The 16,122-nt window shown below is 31.1% G+C and overlaps 2 protein-coding genes across 3 annotated transcripts; one reads left to right on the forward strand and one right to left on the reverse strand.

Annotated features, from left to right (window-relative positions):
* The first annotated feature begins 5,514 nt into the window (after positions 1 to 5,514).
* Positions 5,515 to 10,563, forward strand: LOC120081577 (lipase-like). 2 transcript variants are annotated; one of them, XR_005482882.1, is made up of 9 exons: positions 5,515 to 5,894; positions 5,983 to 6,077; positions 6,167 to 6,270; positions 7,089 to 7,189; positions 7,329 to 7,432; positions 8,676 to 9,113; positions 9,274 to 9,405; positions 9,781 to 9,870; positions 9,995 to 10,125. XR_005482882.1 is itself a non-coding variant. In XM_039036595.1 (8 exons), the coding sequence occupies exons 1-8, from the start codon at positions 5,655 to 5,657 to the stop codon at positions 10,161 to 10,163; spliced, it is 1,383 nt and encodes a 460-aa protein (XP_038892523.1). In that variant the 5' UTR covers positions 5,516 to 5,654; the 3' UTR covers positions 10,164 to 10,563. The 2 variants fall into 2 exon arrangements, 1 of the variants encoding a protein (XP_038892523.1); XM_039036595.1 differs by lacking the exon at positions 9,781 to 9,870 and having other exon boundaries at positions 5,516 to 5,894; positions 9,995 to 10,563.
* LOC120081578 (AP-1 complex subunit mu-2) lies at positions 10,424 to 14,819 on the reverse strand. Its single transcript, XM_039036596.1, has 11 exons — positions 14,380 to 14,819; positions 13,984 to 14,130; positions 13,546 to 13,608; positions 13,251 to 13,427; positions 13,060 to 13,163; positions 12,416 to 12,523; positions 12,154 to 12,250; positions 11,953 to 12,050; positions 11,707 to 11,848; positions 11,478 to 11,600; positions 10,424 to 10,771 (listed from the first exon to the last, which is right to left on the reverse strand). Exons 1-11 carry the CDS (start codon positions 14,506 to 14,508, stop codon positions 10,673 to 10,675), a joined length of 1,287 nt encoding a protein of 428 aa, XP_038892524.1. The 5' UTR covers positions 14,509 to 14,819; the 3' UTR covers positions 10,424 to 10,672.
* Positions 14,820 to 16,122: the final 1,303 nt, after the last annotated feature.

The raw sequence follows: 16,122 nt of genomic DNA on the forward strand, positions 1-16,122 counted from the left end.
AATATTAATTTTCTTATTTTTATATTTTAAAGGTACTAAACAAGAGAAAATAACTAAATAATCAATCAGCTATATATATATATATATATAGCAGATAACTTCTAAAACCAATGCTAGAGCATATCTATTCATTTAATATTAAATTAATTACTTACTCTTAAAAAATATTAATTCAATTACTGTCATCCTTTTTGTAACTACAATTTACAATACCCTTTTAAATTTACATTAATTACAATAATAATTCTATATTAGTTTTACAATATATGATACTATCAAAATAAATAGAGTGATAAAGTGATGATGTTACAAAATTGTATTTAATTTATGAGGATTTGATTTAAATAATTGCATGAGTTTCACTTAAATGGAAATGAAAATGACCTTTGAAATAATAAAAATGGGAAGCTACTGTATTGTTTCTTAAAAGAAAATGGTTACAAATTTATATTTATTCATTTATATTAAAAAGTGAGAATGATGGAAAAAGAATTTTGGACACATTTGTCCTTTCTTTAATTTACTAATTTTCAAATCAATATTGTAAATAATTAGTTAATTATTAATTATCAATGATAAGTATAATGAAAATTCAAAGGTTGGAATGTAAAAGGCTTATCCTATTTTAAAGATTTTTCTATTTAATTTAATTCAAAAATAAAAATTTAATTGTTTTAGTATTAGTTTATTAACTTTCAACTTCTACTAGTATAAATATGAGTGGCTTGATCACTATATTTCACCAATTTAACATCTAAAATTTTATCCTGTCTTTTTTATTCTCTAAGCCTTTTTAATCTATATTTAAATTGTAAATGATGCATATGTCATACCTATATCTCGATTCTTAAGACGATTGCGATACTACAACTAAATTTAGGAAGTAAAATAAGAATGTTTTTCTACTCATTGTCGTGAAAAAATAAGTGTATAGCAAAGTTATTTTTTATGTTTTTTTTCCTTCTTTTTTCTATAATCGACGTATATTTTTAAGTATTTGTTGAAAAAAAATAAAAAATCGATTATCTATCTATATTTATATCCATACTATATATAAAAAGGATTATAATGAAATCAACTTCCCATTTTGCGACCTTTGTTTATTTTTTTTAGAAGCCCCCTTTAATTTTTAAATAATACAAATTACGTATAAATAATCACTTTTTTTTTTGGTTATAGAAATTTTGGTGCTAATTGAATGGAGAAAATCCATTCAACTTGAAACTTTTATGCTAATTGAATGAAGAAAATCCTTTCAACTTCTTTAAGCACTCCACTCCCCGATCATCTATCCAAACTCTCCTACTCATTTCTCCACTTAGCTCTACATCTCTCTCATCATAATTAAAATAAATAAATAAATTTTAAAATAATAAAAAATTACATATTTTATTGGAAATGTAACAAAATAAAGTTGTAAGAATATTAGAATGGATAATCAAAATCTTAAATACTCTATTTTTTTTATCATGCTTAAATACTTTTATAATCATTATAAATAAAAGGAAAATATAAAGGTAGAATATGAACAGTTTTACTTCCATTTATCTATAAAATCTTCTTGATACTTCATGGAATTTTAAAGTGTTTGAGATGGTAAAAATTTGACTTATTATTAATTTTTTTTTAAAAAAAAAAAAACTTATTTTCCATCCATTTGATCGCAAAAATAGACATTTATCCTTTTTTCTTTAATTTTTTCCTTTTTAGTGCTTTCCCATGGTATGCCCTTTTCTTGCAGTCTTTGATTTGATCTAGTTGGAGAAGGGTCAGCCTTTGATTAAGTCAATCAATCTATTAGTGGTGCTTTCTAGCTCGTATGGAAAAAGTATTTGAACCTGTTGAAGGAAAAATTTTGGACCCACGTCATTTTCTAAATTAATGACGAAACTACCAATAATCAAGTTTGGGACCAATTAAAAGTTGACATGTGTCCTAAATTGAAATTGAAGACATAAATTGTCGGATTCTGATGATGCCACTTGTTTTCGTCTTGATCATTGGATTGGATAAAATTAATTTAGTCCAATTTGGTATTATAATTTTGGCTAAAGTCCAGTATGGCCTGCTTGGCTCTGTCTCATATGTGAGATCAACGTCAGTCCGCTAGCTAGGCCTCATATGCAAGATCAAGTTCAGTTCTCCTGGCTCCGCCGCATGTGCAAGATCAAGTCTGGTCTACAAGGTTCTTTCTTATATGCGAGATCAAGTCTAGTTACTTGGCTTAGCCCCAACTGAACAGTCAAGTCCAGTCTGTCTTGCTTCGATTCTTCTACACAATCAAGTCCAATCTATCAGGCTCCACATTCGATCTGTTTGCCTTATATGTAGATCAAGTCCAATTTTCTTTGCTTCATCATATCTGCAAGATCGAAGCCAACGGAGCACCAAGACCAAATTCGATAGACCGCTGAGCTTGAAACTGACAGAATGTTCAAGTGAATAACTTAAGCCAAAACCAACGGAATCCTCAAGTTACACACTAAGATCGAAGCCAACGGAACGCTGATCAAAGCCGGTAGAGCACTAAGCTTGAAACCAACAAAACGCTCATGTCAAAGACTCAAGCCAAATTTGACGGAATCCTGAAGTTGTACACTAAGATCGAAGCCAATGGAACATTGAGATTATAGCTGGTAAAACACTAAGCTTAAAACTGACAGAACGCACGAGTCAAAGACTGAAGCCAAAGCCAAAGAATCCTTAGGTCACACACTAAGATCGAAGCCAATGCTACGCTGAGATCAAAGCCGGTAGAGCACTGAGCTTGAAGCCGATGGAATGCTCGAGTCAAAGTCTCAAGCCAAATCCAATGGAATCCTCAGGTCGCGTACTAAAATCAAAGCCAACAAAACACTGAAATCATAGCCAATAGAACACTAAGCTTGAAGCCGTGGAATGCTTAAATCAAAGCCAAAACTGACAAATCCTCAGGTCGCAGATTGAGATCATGCTTGCAGGAGGAATTCTAAAATTGGAACCCTGAACTACCTCCCATTCTATTCATAGCTGCCAAAAATAAAATAAAATAAAATAAAAGAAGAAGAAGAAAAAAAATAAGAAGAAAAAAAAGGGAAAAAAAGGAGAAGGAAGAAAAGAAATAGGAGATAAAGGAGTAGAAGATGAGAATGAGAAAGATGTATGTGGTGAACCCTATTTATAGAGGTATTCAAATTCCTAATTTAATTTGGATTTAGTACTAAAATCTTCTTTGTTTAAAAGATTTTGACATTTGAATCGAAATGTCTTATCTTTTAAATTTGAGTTTAAGATTCTTGATGGGTTGGAACAGATTACCTTTAAATCAAATGATATCAAAATCCATTTACATCAATTTTAATTTGCGCATATTCCAAATTTTATCTCGAATTAAAATTTGACCATATTCCAAATTTTATCCAAAATTCAAATCACACAAGCTTTTATCCTCAAGTCAAATTAAATTAAGAATAAAATCTCAAATTTATGTAACAATTCAAATTTGGGCATATTTCAAATTTTATCCCAAATTCAAGTCATCACAATTTGTTCTCAATTTAAATCAAGCAAATAAAATTGAGGATCAAATCTCAAATTTATCTCCAACCAAAATTTGGCCATATTCTATTTTTTTTTTTTTAGGTCCAAATTCAATAAATTTTTATCTACAAAATTGAGGGTAAAATCTCTAGGTTTATCTCAAATTAAAATTTAGAATACAAAATCCGATCATATACCAGAATTTATCTCAAATTCAAATTATTCAAGTTTGATTTTTATCCTCATGTCAAATTAAATTGTGGATAATGCCTCGAGTTTATCTCAAATTAAAATTTGGCAATATCTCAAAATTTTTCCCAAATTCATGTCTTCAAAATTTAGGCTCTTATTCTCTAACCAAATCAAATGATGGGTTAGACCTCAAATTAGAGCAAATTATATTGTGGATACAAATTTGGCCATATTCCAAATTTTATCCTAAATTATTCAACTTTGAGCTTTTGTCTTCAAGTAAAAATATATTGTTGATACAAATTTCAAATTAAAATTTGGACATAATTCAGATTTTATCCCAAATATGAAGTAAAAGTTTAGGCTTTATCCTCAAGTTAAATTGGATAAAACCTCAAATTCATCTCAAATTAAAATTTGGTCATATTTCAATTTTTATCCCAAATTTTAATCAAACTTATGTACTTAATTCATGGTTTGATTAATTTAACATATTGAAATCAAGAATAAATTACTTATATTTTAATTCCAACTTTATCTTTTTCAAGATTCATCCACCCATAAATGTGAATAAATTACTTATATTTCGATTCCAACTTTATTTTTTCGAGATTCATTTACCCATAAATGTGCATAAATCTCGAAAAGGAGAAATTTCGGATCAATCACAAATTGCCACATCATTTTCTAAATTAATACAAAATTACCAATCATCAAATTTGGAACCAATTAAAAATTGACATGTGTCCCAAATTGAAATTAAAGACATAAATTGGTACATTACGATGATGCCACTCGTTTTCATCCTGACCATTGGATTGGATAAAATTAATTTGGTCCAATTTGACATTATAATTTGGGTAAGATTCAACTAAACCCAAATGCTTAATTTAGCCCAAATACCAAATTAAACCCAAATCCAATTAAATGGAACCATGGGTTAGGTCCATGGACCAACCCATAAAGTTTAAAAGAAAATTCTCTACAATTAGAAGACTCATTAACTCCCGAAGCATGCTCGCTTTCATACATCAAGCGTACGCATTCAATTGAAAGAGAATATTCAGGGGAACAAGTATGGGAGATCAAACCACATCCACATCAAATCTACATCAACATAAGTTAAACTTTACCAAATCTAAGATCATCAAGTTCAAAGATCGATCATCTAAGAATATCAACAAATCCAAGAGTCGATCATCCAAAAAAATCCAAAAAGATTATAGTTTATTTTAAAAACATAAAAGGATTATATATTAGAAATTGTAGTCGTTATATTGAAATTAATAAAAAAATACTGAGAGTTATTTCTTTAGATCATAATTGAATTCGTATTCAACATCCTTACTTTTTTTATATAAAAAAAAATAAATAAATAAAAACTAAATTATGTGATTAGAAAAAAAATTGAAAAAACACGTAGGATGCACGTGGTTGAAAACTGGTATATAGAAAAATTGCAATTGGGAATTTTCTAGGGGTTTCTCCCACTATTGGAGTGGCCAGTGGGTCCCTAAACCAAACTTGTGGGAGTAGAAATCAAAGACTAAAGAAACGTGGCGGTAATCCCATTGAATCATATCCTATAGCTTTTTGGCCTTTTAGCCCCACACATTTATTTTTGGCTTTGTCTAATGGCTAATGCGTTTATTTTAGTTTAGCTAACTTCCACAACCCCGAATACCCTTTTTTATTTAATTTCCCCATTTTGAATAAATACACAAAAATCCCACCAATTAAAAATATATATATATATATAAATGAAAAAAGCTTGATCCATCATGCAACTCATGCAATGCAACACACAACACACGTGCCGGCAGCACGTGTTCCGGCCCATCAAAACGCCCGACTTCCGTCTCTTCCTTTATATTACTTACAAGTTACAACTTCGCCTAATTTTTAACAACCACCGTCTGCGGCGAAGAAAATCAACTAATAAAATGATCCGTTCATGGATTGCTGTAATTTTCTTCTTTTGGGAACTGTTTTTGAGTTCTTTGGTTCATTCGGTTTATGGTTTGTATATTTTTACCTCCGCCGTAGCTGGTGATGTTTCAGAGTCTCTCAGTTTAACCTTTCGAAAGTTTAAATCGGTCAATTTAGAACCAAAAACGGCGGATTCCGACCAGCATCTTCCTCCAATTGTTTTGGTCCATGGAATTTTTGGTTTTGGAAAAGGGGTCTGTAATTTATGGCCTGATCTTTTAGTTTCTGTTCTGTTTTTTGTTTTTTTGTTTTTTATTTTTTTCTAATTTAATTTGATTTCAGAGATTGGGAAATATATCGTATTTTGCTGGGGCTGAGAACAAAGACGAAAGAGTTCTTGTGCCTGATTTGGGTTCCTTAACCAGCATTTACGACAGGTTAAAAAGAAAAAGGAAAACAATTTTGATGTTTTTTGTGGTGTTTTTATAATTTAATCAATGGAAATTGAATTGAAATTGGGTTGCAGGGCTCGTGAATTGTTCTATTATTTGAAAGGTGGGAAAGTCGATTACGGTGAAGAGCACAGCAGAATTTTTGGTCACTCGCAGTTCGGCCGCCTGTATGAACAAGGTCAACTCCACTTCGTGTTTTTTTCTTTTTTTTTTCCAAATTTCAAAAACTGTACTGAAGTATGATTTTCAATCTAAATATCGGGATATAAATACAATTACCACCATGATTTAGGCTAATTTTCGTAGTTTACTTTTTTTTTCTCAGAAAAATAAAAGCATATATAATTTTTGGAAAAAGGGATTTGTAATTGTAAGAATGTAGAAAAATCACTAGCTTTATTGTTGGGTCAATTTAAATTTTAATGGATAGGAATGCACAAAAGTATTGTTGAATAACTCTCTCAAATACTATTTTGTTTCACCTTCATTTCTGTGCATTTTAATTTTTAAAAAAAAATTACAAAGGATTATTTTGATCCATATTTACCAAATTTAAATTTTATACCCAAAATCTAATAGAAATTTATAACTACATTTTTTTAAAAAAATATAGTGATGAAGTGTATATATAGAATTTATAAGAGCAACATTTAAATTAAAAAAAATGGATATTCAAAGTTAAAAGTCGTAATCAGATGAAGAGCCCATTTATTTATATATTATTGACAAAAATGGTTGAAAATACTCTTCAAAAGCTATTTTGAGTGGTTGTCAAACACTCTATTTTAAAAATTAAAAAAAAAAACTTACTTTTTAAAATTAAACATGTAAAAATGTATTTCAAATACAACCAAAATTAAAAATTTAGGCTAATAATAGATTGGCACTAGCAAAATGTAGCTTAATTTCCCCTGTTTTTCTTTTTATAAGATTATCCAAAAATTTAAAAAAAAAAAAAAAAAAAAACAAAAAGTTGTGTTTGATTGAGAAATGCAGGGGAGTACCCTGAATGGGACGAGGATCATCCTATTCACATCGTGGGGCATTCAGCCGGAGCTCAGGTTGCTCGTCTACTCCAACAAATGCTCGCCGACAAGGTCAACTCTAAAACACCACATTTCAAATTGTCCTGTCCATGTTGATATTTTATGTGTTTCATTAAACTTCCAACACATTTACTTATATTGTTTATGTTTTTTTTTTTTGGTTGGTTCTGTCTTTTCAATTTGGCTGCAGGCATTCAAGGGCCACGACAATACTTCGGAGAATTGGGTTTTAAGCATATCGGCCATATCAGGAGCCTTCAATGGAACCACAAGAACTTATTTGGATGGAATGCAGTGAGTCTCAGTTTCTCTCTAAAATTTTACACTTTCTTATAAAAAAATTGGACAATAGATTGAACCTTCAACTTATACAACTCTTAATATTGGACACTCAAACTTACCATAATTATATAAATTGGATCTCAAATGAAAATTGAACCCTCAAACTTATACAATTATTATAATTTCTACAATTATGTAAGTTTGAAGGTTCAATTTTAATATCCGTATTAGTTTGAGGGTTCAATTTTTACTATTGAAAGTTTAAAGATATAATTGGAACTACAACCATACTTTAGGAGTATTTTTGCAATTTATCCTAAAAAAATACGGTTGAACTTGACAACTCATATAAGAAAATATTTTCTCAAAAGCTACACTATTATCATTGACCTATTTTCGTTCAAGTGTCGAAATGAAATTAAGAGAGTGAGTGTGTGACGATGACCTAGAATGGAAATTTAGATTGTCACCCAGTTTAGATCACCACCCCACTGTGTTAAGTCCCAACCTTCGTTTGAAATTTGAAAGGAATTCCATTTCAAGAGTAGTTTAAGAATTTTTGAAAGAATAAAAGTATTTTTGCAAAAGGGTAGTTTTTTTTTTTTTTTTTTTTAATAATTGAGCAATGAGGATGCACCTAGTCTCATACACCACTCCCTTTACCCACAAAAAAATTATAAAAAATCATTTAAAAATATATATAAGTGCCACGTGGCACATTTTTATTGAGTGCTAATTGGACTACACAAAAGATGGATACTACCCGATTGTACCTAAGTTTTTTCTTTTATAATTTATCCTTTTGTTAACTATATGGATTAATGAGATCGCATGAGGTCTTGAATTCAATTAGTTATCTTTTTCAGTTGATTAGTTCATGTGTTAAGCTACTTAAAAACTTTGTTTAGGCCACTTTGAAGTATTTTTAAACCCTTGTAAACTATTACAAACAAATATTAAGCTTCCCATTTGATAACAATTTGGTTATTAGTTTTTTATTTTTAAAAATTAAGCCTACAAACACCACTTCTATCTATTAATTTCTACATTTTATTCTCTAAATCTTAGGAGTGTTTTTAAAATCAAAGCCATATTTTGAAAACCGAAAGAAATATTGAAAAACTTGTTTTCGTTCATGGAAATTGAGTATGAATTCAAAAGTTTTCTTAATAAATATGACAACCAAGAGTAAGAACTGTGACAAAACAAATTGTCATCTCATGCTTTTGGTATAAACTTCCTTTTATGTTTTCAGACCAGAAGACGGAGAAACAATGAAACCTATAAGTCTGCTACAGCTTTGTCGAGTTGGTGTTATAGCTTATGACTGGTTGGACATTGGCTGGTTGAAAAAGTATTACAACTTTGGATTTGATCACTTCAACATGTCATGGAAGAAAATAGGTGTTTTGGGTCTTTTAAAATGTCTATTGGGAAATACAGGTCCTTTTGCTTCTGGAGATTGGATTCTTCCTGATCTTACAATTCAAGGATCAATTCGATTGAACAGCCGTTTACAAACCTTTAAAAGCACTTATTATTTCAGCTATGTTACAAAGCCTCCAAGAAAGATCTTTGGTCTCACTGTTCCTTACAGCATCATTGGAATCCACCCTCTGCTTTCTATCAGAGCATTGCAAATGAGCCGGTGGCGATTTCCTTTGGACCTCTCGCCGCCGTATAAAGGCTACCGGTAAGTGTTGTTCAATCTGAGTTTTTTTAAGTGCTTTTAAGTGAGAAGAAACCATCTCTTGTTATTTTATCTCCAATTAATATTGATTTCCACTTGTAACTTTTGAGTCAATCGATGATTTAACAGTGAATGATACATGTTCGTGTTCGTGGGTGTGCAGGGATGAAGATTGGCAAGAGAATGATGGGGCATTAAACACAATCTCTATGACTCACCCACGTTTCCCAATTGAACATCCAAGCCATTTTGTTCATAATGAATCTGAGTCCCAGTCTTGGGAACCTGGCATCTGGTTAGTCTAATACTCTAATAATTTTTTGTTAGATATATATATATATATATATATTTCTAAACTCTCCTAAACATTTCAGAATAGAAATATTTTGACCTTATGGATAAAAGTTGAGACTTTAAAATGGTGTAATGGTGGCATAAATTGATATGACATGCAAATTTTCATTTTAGGTCACTAATCCCTCGTTTCAATCACATGCTATGTTCAAATTTTGAAAGAATTTCTACTCCAATAGTAGTTTTAAAAGATTTTTGTCACTTTTAAAAGAATAAGGATATTTTTTTAAAGCAAATAGTAAAATTCAAATGCATTTCTTTTAATAATTTAATCATGATTTTTCTATGGAGATCGGAACTTCTGGAAATGGTGCAGGAAATAAATTGGGGATTTGCTTTCCAAGGGCGTTAGGTCATGGATTCTGAAAACTGATGTGTTCAAAATGTTTTATTTTTTCAAGCATAGGTTAGTATGTAGGCTTAATGAGAAAAACATCTAATCTAACTTATGCTGATTTTGGAATTGCATATTAATTCTATATATAGAACCCTTGATTATGTTTTTCAATCTTGTGAAATTTTGGATTTAGGTACTACAAGATTGTGGAGGCAGATCACATATCATTCATTATTAATCGGGATCGAGCAGGAGTTCAATTCGATCTGATATACGACGGGATTTTTGAGCGTTGTAGAAAACATGTATTTAGAAGGAAACAACTGATCCTGCCAAACCAAAACACTGAAATGCAACCATGAAAGAAAATCAAGAAAAAAAAATTTACTTCCTCACATTCATGTTCATTTTAAGCCTCCTATTTTATCAATGATATTCTTTCTTTGGTTTGCTTGAGTTAATAACATCTGTAATGAAAGCCCATAAGGGGGGAATTCAACGGTGAGCATTTGGAAAATGGCACTGGATATAACAAATTAAACAGATAGAAATGGAGCTAGTTGAAAGCAATATAAGCAAAACAGAATTCAACCAGACCACCTAGTGTAGTTAGAAAGAAAAATAAAGGAGAGAGAAAAAAAGAAAAGACACCCTTCTCAGTTACTATGGACTTACAAAAGCTGCAATATGCTTCACAAACAAAAGAGGAGTAGAAAACAGTTTTTTTTTTTTTTTTTTTTTTTTTTTTTTTGCTTTTCCCCCTCCAAATCCTCTACAACAACAAATCTTTAACTCATCCTGTGATTATTAACTGAATAATTCACGACATATGAACTCTGCGAAATGAAATGTCTATAAATCAAAGTAACTTTTATATGAGCCTTAGTTCATACTCTCCAGCCATTGTGATGTATCTCACCCATGGAAGAGCCTGGTACCCACTTTTCTCAATAATCTTCAGGTATCGAACCTACGAAATCATAGTACTGCACATTAACATCTAAAATATCCTCCTAGTTCCATACTAATAAAGAGGAACATCATATCTTACGAAGTTTATACTTAGGAAACTCCAAAATGGTTAATATAATTCACACTGTTATCCTTATTCTCCACCAATACAATGTAACAAACAAAAAGAACAGATTTTTGCTCACATATTTGAGTCTGAAACTAATGTAAGTCTACCAGATCTAACTGTGTTCACATATTTGATATCACAAATAACAGAATAAATCAAAGATGAGGTTGGTTTCCTAAAAGAAAAATATGCCAACTCTTCATAAGACAAAGTTTGGACAGGGTATTATTTGTTGTATGTGCTTAGCAAATTTTCTTGCACGGTTTATCATGTCACTGAAAGGGTGTTTAGGACGCTAAGTTGAGTTTTAAAGTCTGGAGTTGGGAAAATTGTGTTTGGAGTGTAGATCGATAAATGTGTAAAAGAGAGAAAGAAAGAAAGAAAGATGGAATTGCTTGATAAATGTGCAAATTTCAATAGTGAACATTATTGAAATTGGTGGAGTTACGTTATTTAACACAAACTTATGAAGTCGGTGGGCTAAACACCCCTTGAATGGTAAACAGCAGTTATCATGCCACTGAATGGTAAAGAGGAGTTATCATGTCACTTAATGGTAAACAGGAATAACCAGAGAAAGTATATGGAAGTGTACCTGGATTCCAGAAACGGTGAAGTATGGTATCTCGAACTTTACACGAATTGGCGCTTTTCTCTCTGGTGTTGCTTCTTCGGATGTAATTGAAGGAAGGCGAAACTCTGCCCTTAACATATACTCCTGAATTTTCCAGATTAAGATCAAGAAAATTAGCTGTCTGAATTATTCGCTATTCATGTATAAGGTACGGTATCATTGACAGAGAAGCAAATAATATTTTAAATACCTTGCCACCTGGAAAAGATCTTATTTTCCAGCATAATGCATCATTTTCTGGTGCATAAGAAGCAGACCCCATTGAGGTCCGAACATTTGGGTTGGTAGCATCTGCTGGGACAGGCAACTCAATCTCAACATTTGTTGCGGTGCTGTATGATGAACTTTTTATTAGTAAAAAGAAACTAGGAAGAGAAGATTTTTACTGACCCCCTCCAAAAAAAAAACAAAAAAGTAGAAAGACATTTTATAATACCTTCGCTCCTTAAACTGGCTCCTTGCTTTCACCATAATCTCAATACGACTTTTTGAATGTCTTTCAACTTGAGCTTCTACCCAAATAAGAGGCTTTACCTGTCAACAAAAAAGATGAAGCACATCAAATGACGAGATAGAAGAAAGTAATGAATAAACCAACGGTGACTTAGAAAATAGCATCTACGTTGATATATCCAACCTGAGTGCTCAGTCTATAAGTCATGAGATCAAAAGATCCATCTGGAGGTATGAAGGATATGGTCCGATCATTTTCAAAGCGGGCCAAGCGTACGCACCTAAAGCCCCCCCCCCCCAAAAAATGCATTTGTATAATTAGATAATATAAAAACTGTCATAACGCTTATGAAGTACACATCATTATATTAGCTTATGTGCCCCAACACAAAACACAGATATTAATAGTACAGAAAAATAAATGCACCATATGGTCTGATACATACTGGTGAAATTTGATATCTTCCAAATCAATAGCTTTTCCTTTTGTGGTTCGGCCTTGTGCTTCCAATAATACCCTGTCGTTGAGCCCAAGCTTACACTCGGGCATACCACTACAACAAAAGACAAAACCAAACCTTAATTTGTCTTATCAACTAGCAAAGATACAAAACGGAATGAGAAGGATATTACAAATCACTGAAAGAAGAGACTGGAAAGCAAAGAAATGAAGGTTTTAACAATACCACATTGCCAAGTTATGAATAAGTACATATTCATATAATAATAAAGCACTGAAATACGAAAACAAAAGGCAAAGAAATGGAGATTTCAACAATACCACTAAGACAATATTCACATGTTTCAAGAGTTAACACTTCTTCTAAGTTTGCCACAATCATTAGATAGATCATTCTTTTTTAATGGTTTAGTTTCCCTGTTCAGAGTTCGCTAAAACAATTTAAAATCTTTTCTTATGTGAGAGTAAAAGAGAGAGCAAACCAATAACAGAATGCATGCATGACTAGAAAATTTTGCTTGATTACCAGGAAAAGTACTTTTGAGGATATTATTGTGCAATATGCAAGTGAAGAAAGTACAAGCTTTTTCTGTGTCGAGATGTAAATTTCTAAAAGCATTGTGAGCAAACCTTAAGTAAGTTCTCATCTTCAATGCGCCCACAACATCTGACCTAATTATTTGCCCGTTACTGTTGACAAGTATATTAACACTCTCCACCACATCCAAAAAGACCTGGAGAAATAAGAAGAGGACATTAACTACTAAGTTTTAAAAATCACAAATGAACAAATGCAGCTTATTCTTTTAAAGAGCGCATACCTCATTCTTCTTGTAATTTATCCCTTCACTCCGCCAAGAAACTGCATTTGTTACTGCCATGGGTGGCCTCTGAGCAACCTCCATTCTATAGGCATCAGTCTTTATAAACTCACTAAGAATTTTGGCCTCGGTGTATTGAGGATAACCAAAGTCCATTATTTCATCAAGCAACTCGTACTACAAAGAATATAAGTAATAATATTATCATTCACCACCTGACATAAATCACAATACATGATATGGTGAACAATTTAAGAAATTTATAAGGATTTGATCTGTGAAAGGCATATCTTACCACCACAACAAAGTTATCCCTAAGTGATTCTTCTTCCAACTCTTCAAAATAATGCTTGAAGACCTGTAGCATAATGATTCACGTCAATCATTTAATACTTTTCTTTCTTATCACAAAACATATATGCTTGGAAGTCCCAAAATCTACCTAAAAGTCGATCTATTTTATAAGGAAAACAAAATTAGCAATTTCATTACCATTTACCACCGAAATCAATACAGAAAAGTAAACTAATGGGGAAAAAACTATTCTCCTATTGTGATTGAAAAAGAAGATGCTAAGTAGCCTCAAATTTTAAGAAATCTTATCCAAAATCTTACTGAACCATATAAGTTCAGGAACTAAGATAATGTGTACACTATCATATATCCAAATTAAACATGTTTGAAATACCGAAATGCTTTGTTGGAGAACGCTATGATCATATATACAACTTACATCAACTACTCGATGCAAAAAGGAAAGAAGACTTGCAGCATTGCAATTCTGCCTCGCAGCAACCATCAGGTACACATTATTGTGCTGAATGAACATATAGCTTATGCCATTATCGTAAACTACTGGATCTTGAGATTGCGGATCACCCTGACATCAAAAGATTTTGTAGAATCTATCAGGTAGAGATTCAAATCGTTTTATTTAGCCAGTTCTTTATTTGAATCTGATTCCTAATGACATAAAAGAAACAATCCGAAACGAGGACCTCCAATTTCTCTGATTCAGTCGCATGTATCATCAATTCACTAGTGAACAAAAACTAAATCACTCGACCTAAAAAGCAAATAAGAGTACGATTCTATCAGAGACTGATTAGATTAAACAAAGATCCATAACCTCCTTCTCGATGAGCTTGGTGAAGAAGCGCTCGGCCTGAACTGCCGAGACATCGCCACGATAGTCGCGCCAAATGAGAACACGCCCTTTGATGTCTAATAGGAACAGCGCGGAGGCCGCCCCCGCCATTGAATCAAATCAGAAAGTGGTTCCTAAAATCACTAGTAGAAACAATTCTTCCTCCGGCAAGCTAGGTTGTTCACGAAATCAAGGAGAACATAAGAAATTGAAGGAGATCTCGCGATGTTCAGCAGAAGAATCAACTGGCTAGAAAGGTAGATCTGTTGAATCAATTCGACACATCGTCGAACAAGAAACTTGTGCCCTCCGGATGCCGACGCTCAACCATTACTAGAGGACGATCTGCGGCAAGCTGTTCCAATGGTCGAGTTATTTTAGTTTTCCCTTCCGTTTCCCTTTTCTGATAAATAAATTCATATTCAGCGTAAGGATGTGAAATGCTTTCAAAATTATTATTGAATTACTTGGTTTACTTTTTAATTTTTGTTTTAAAAATTTGTATCTAATAAATTGAATTTTAATTTTGGTATCTAATAAATTCGGGAATGTTAAATACTTGGGTTTATTATACATTAAAAAAATAATAAATTTATATTTACTACAACAATTTAGTTTTTTTATCTTTTATTTTTTTGAAAACTAAGTCTTCAAACCCCTTTATCATCTCTAGAAATTTTACTCTTGTACTTAAAGAAATATGCAAATCGTGGTAAGAAAATGTAAGAAAGTAGACTTAATTTTCAAAATTAAAAACAAAAAATGAAATGGTTACTAAACGAAATCTACATCATTCAACTTTTAATTTGATATCTAATAATTAGTGAACTTTAAAAATCTCTTTTGCATAAAATTATGTGGTAGTAATTAATAAACATAAAATCGATAAGCTATTACATACTTAATCAAAATTTTATGGACTTATTGATTTTTTAAATTTGAAAGATTTAGCAGATACAAAATAAAAAAAAAATTGAGACCTATTAGAATTCTTTTTATTTAAAAAAAATTAAGAACTTATTTAACATATAATTAAAAAAGTAGAAATAAACTTGTCTTAAAAAGTTTACAGAAAACCAACAAACAAGTAACATACTATTTAACTTCATAGCTATGTTGACATTTTCTTTTTCTGTCAATTTTAGAACAATTAAGTGAATAATAGAATCACTACCATCTTAATTGTTGATTATTTTTTAGTATAATAAAGATGGAGGATTCAAATTACAGATATTTTAATCATTGATATATACTACATGTCAGTTGAGCTATGATTTCTTATCATTAAGGGTGGACAAATGTTGTGTTCATACTTTTTTTTTTTTTCCATTTTATTGCTATGTGTGGTAGATGTTATTAACAATGAAATATATAGCGGCTAATTTTCCAAAATTTACAACACACAAAAAACTAAGAAATTAATGTTTTTTTTAAAATTTTTTAAAAATATTTAAGCATAACTTTGGAGCTTAAATTACAATTTTAATTAGGAAAATTTCATATTTGTGTCTACGTGGTCACTAAATTTAAGAGTATTTAATGGACTCTTAAATTTTTAATTTTATATCTATAGATTCTTAAGATAATTTTGTATGGAATAGGTTTTTGATGTATTTGAAATTGTTAAAACTAATTGATCTATTAGACAGAAAATTGAACTCATATCTAAGATAGCCTCAAACTTTCCTCTTCTTTTCCTTAAAAACATGAGACTTTAAAATTTAA

This window comes from Benincasa hispida, chromosome 7 (genome assembly GCF_009727055.1).
Source record: "Benincasa hispida cultivar B227 chromosome 7, ASM972705v1, whole genome shotgun sequence".
NCBI classification, from domain to species: domain Eukaryota; kingdom Viridiplantae; phylum Streptophyta; class Magnoliopsida; order Cucurbitales; family Cucurbitaceae; genus Benincasa; species Benincasa hispida.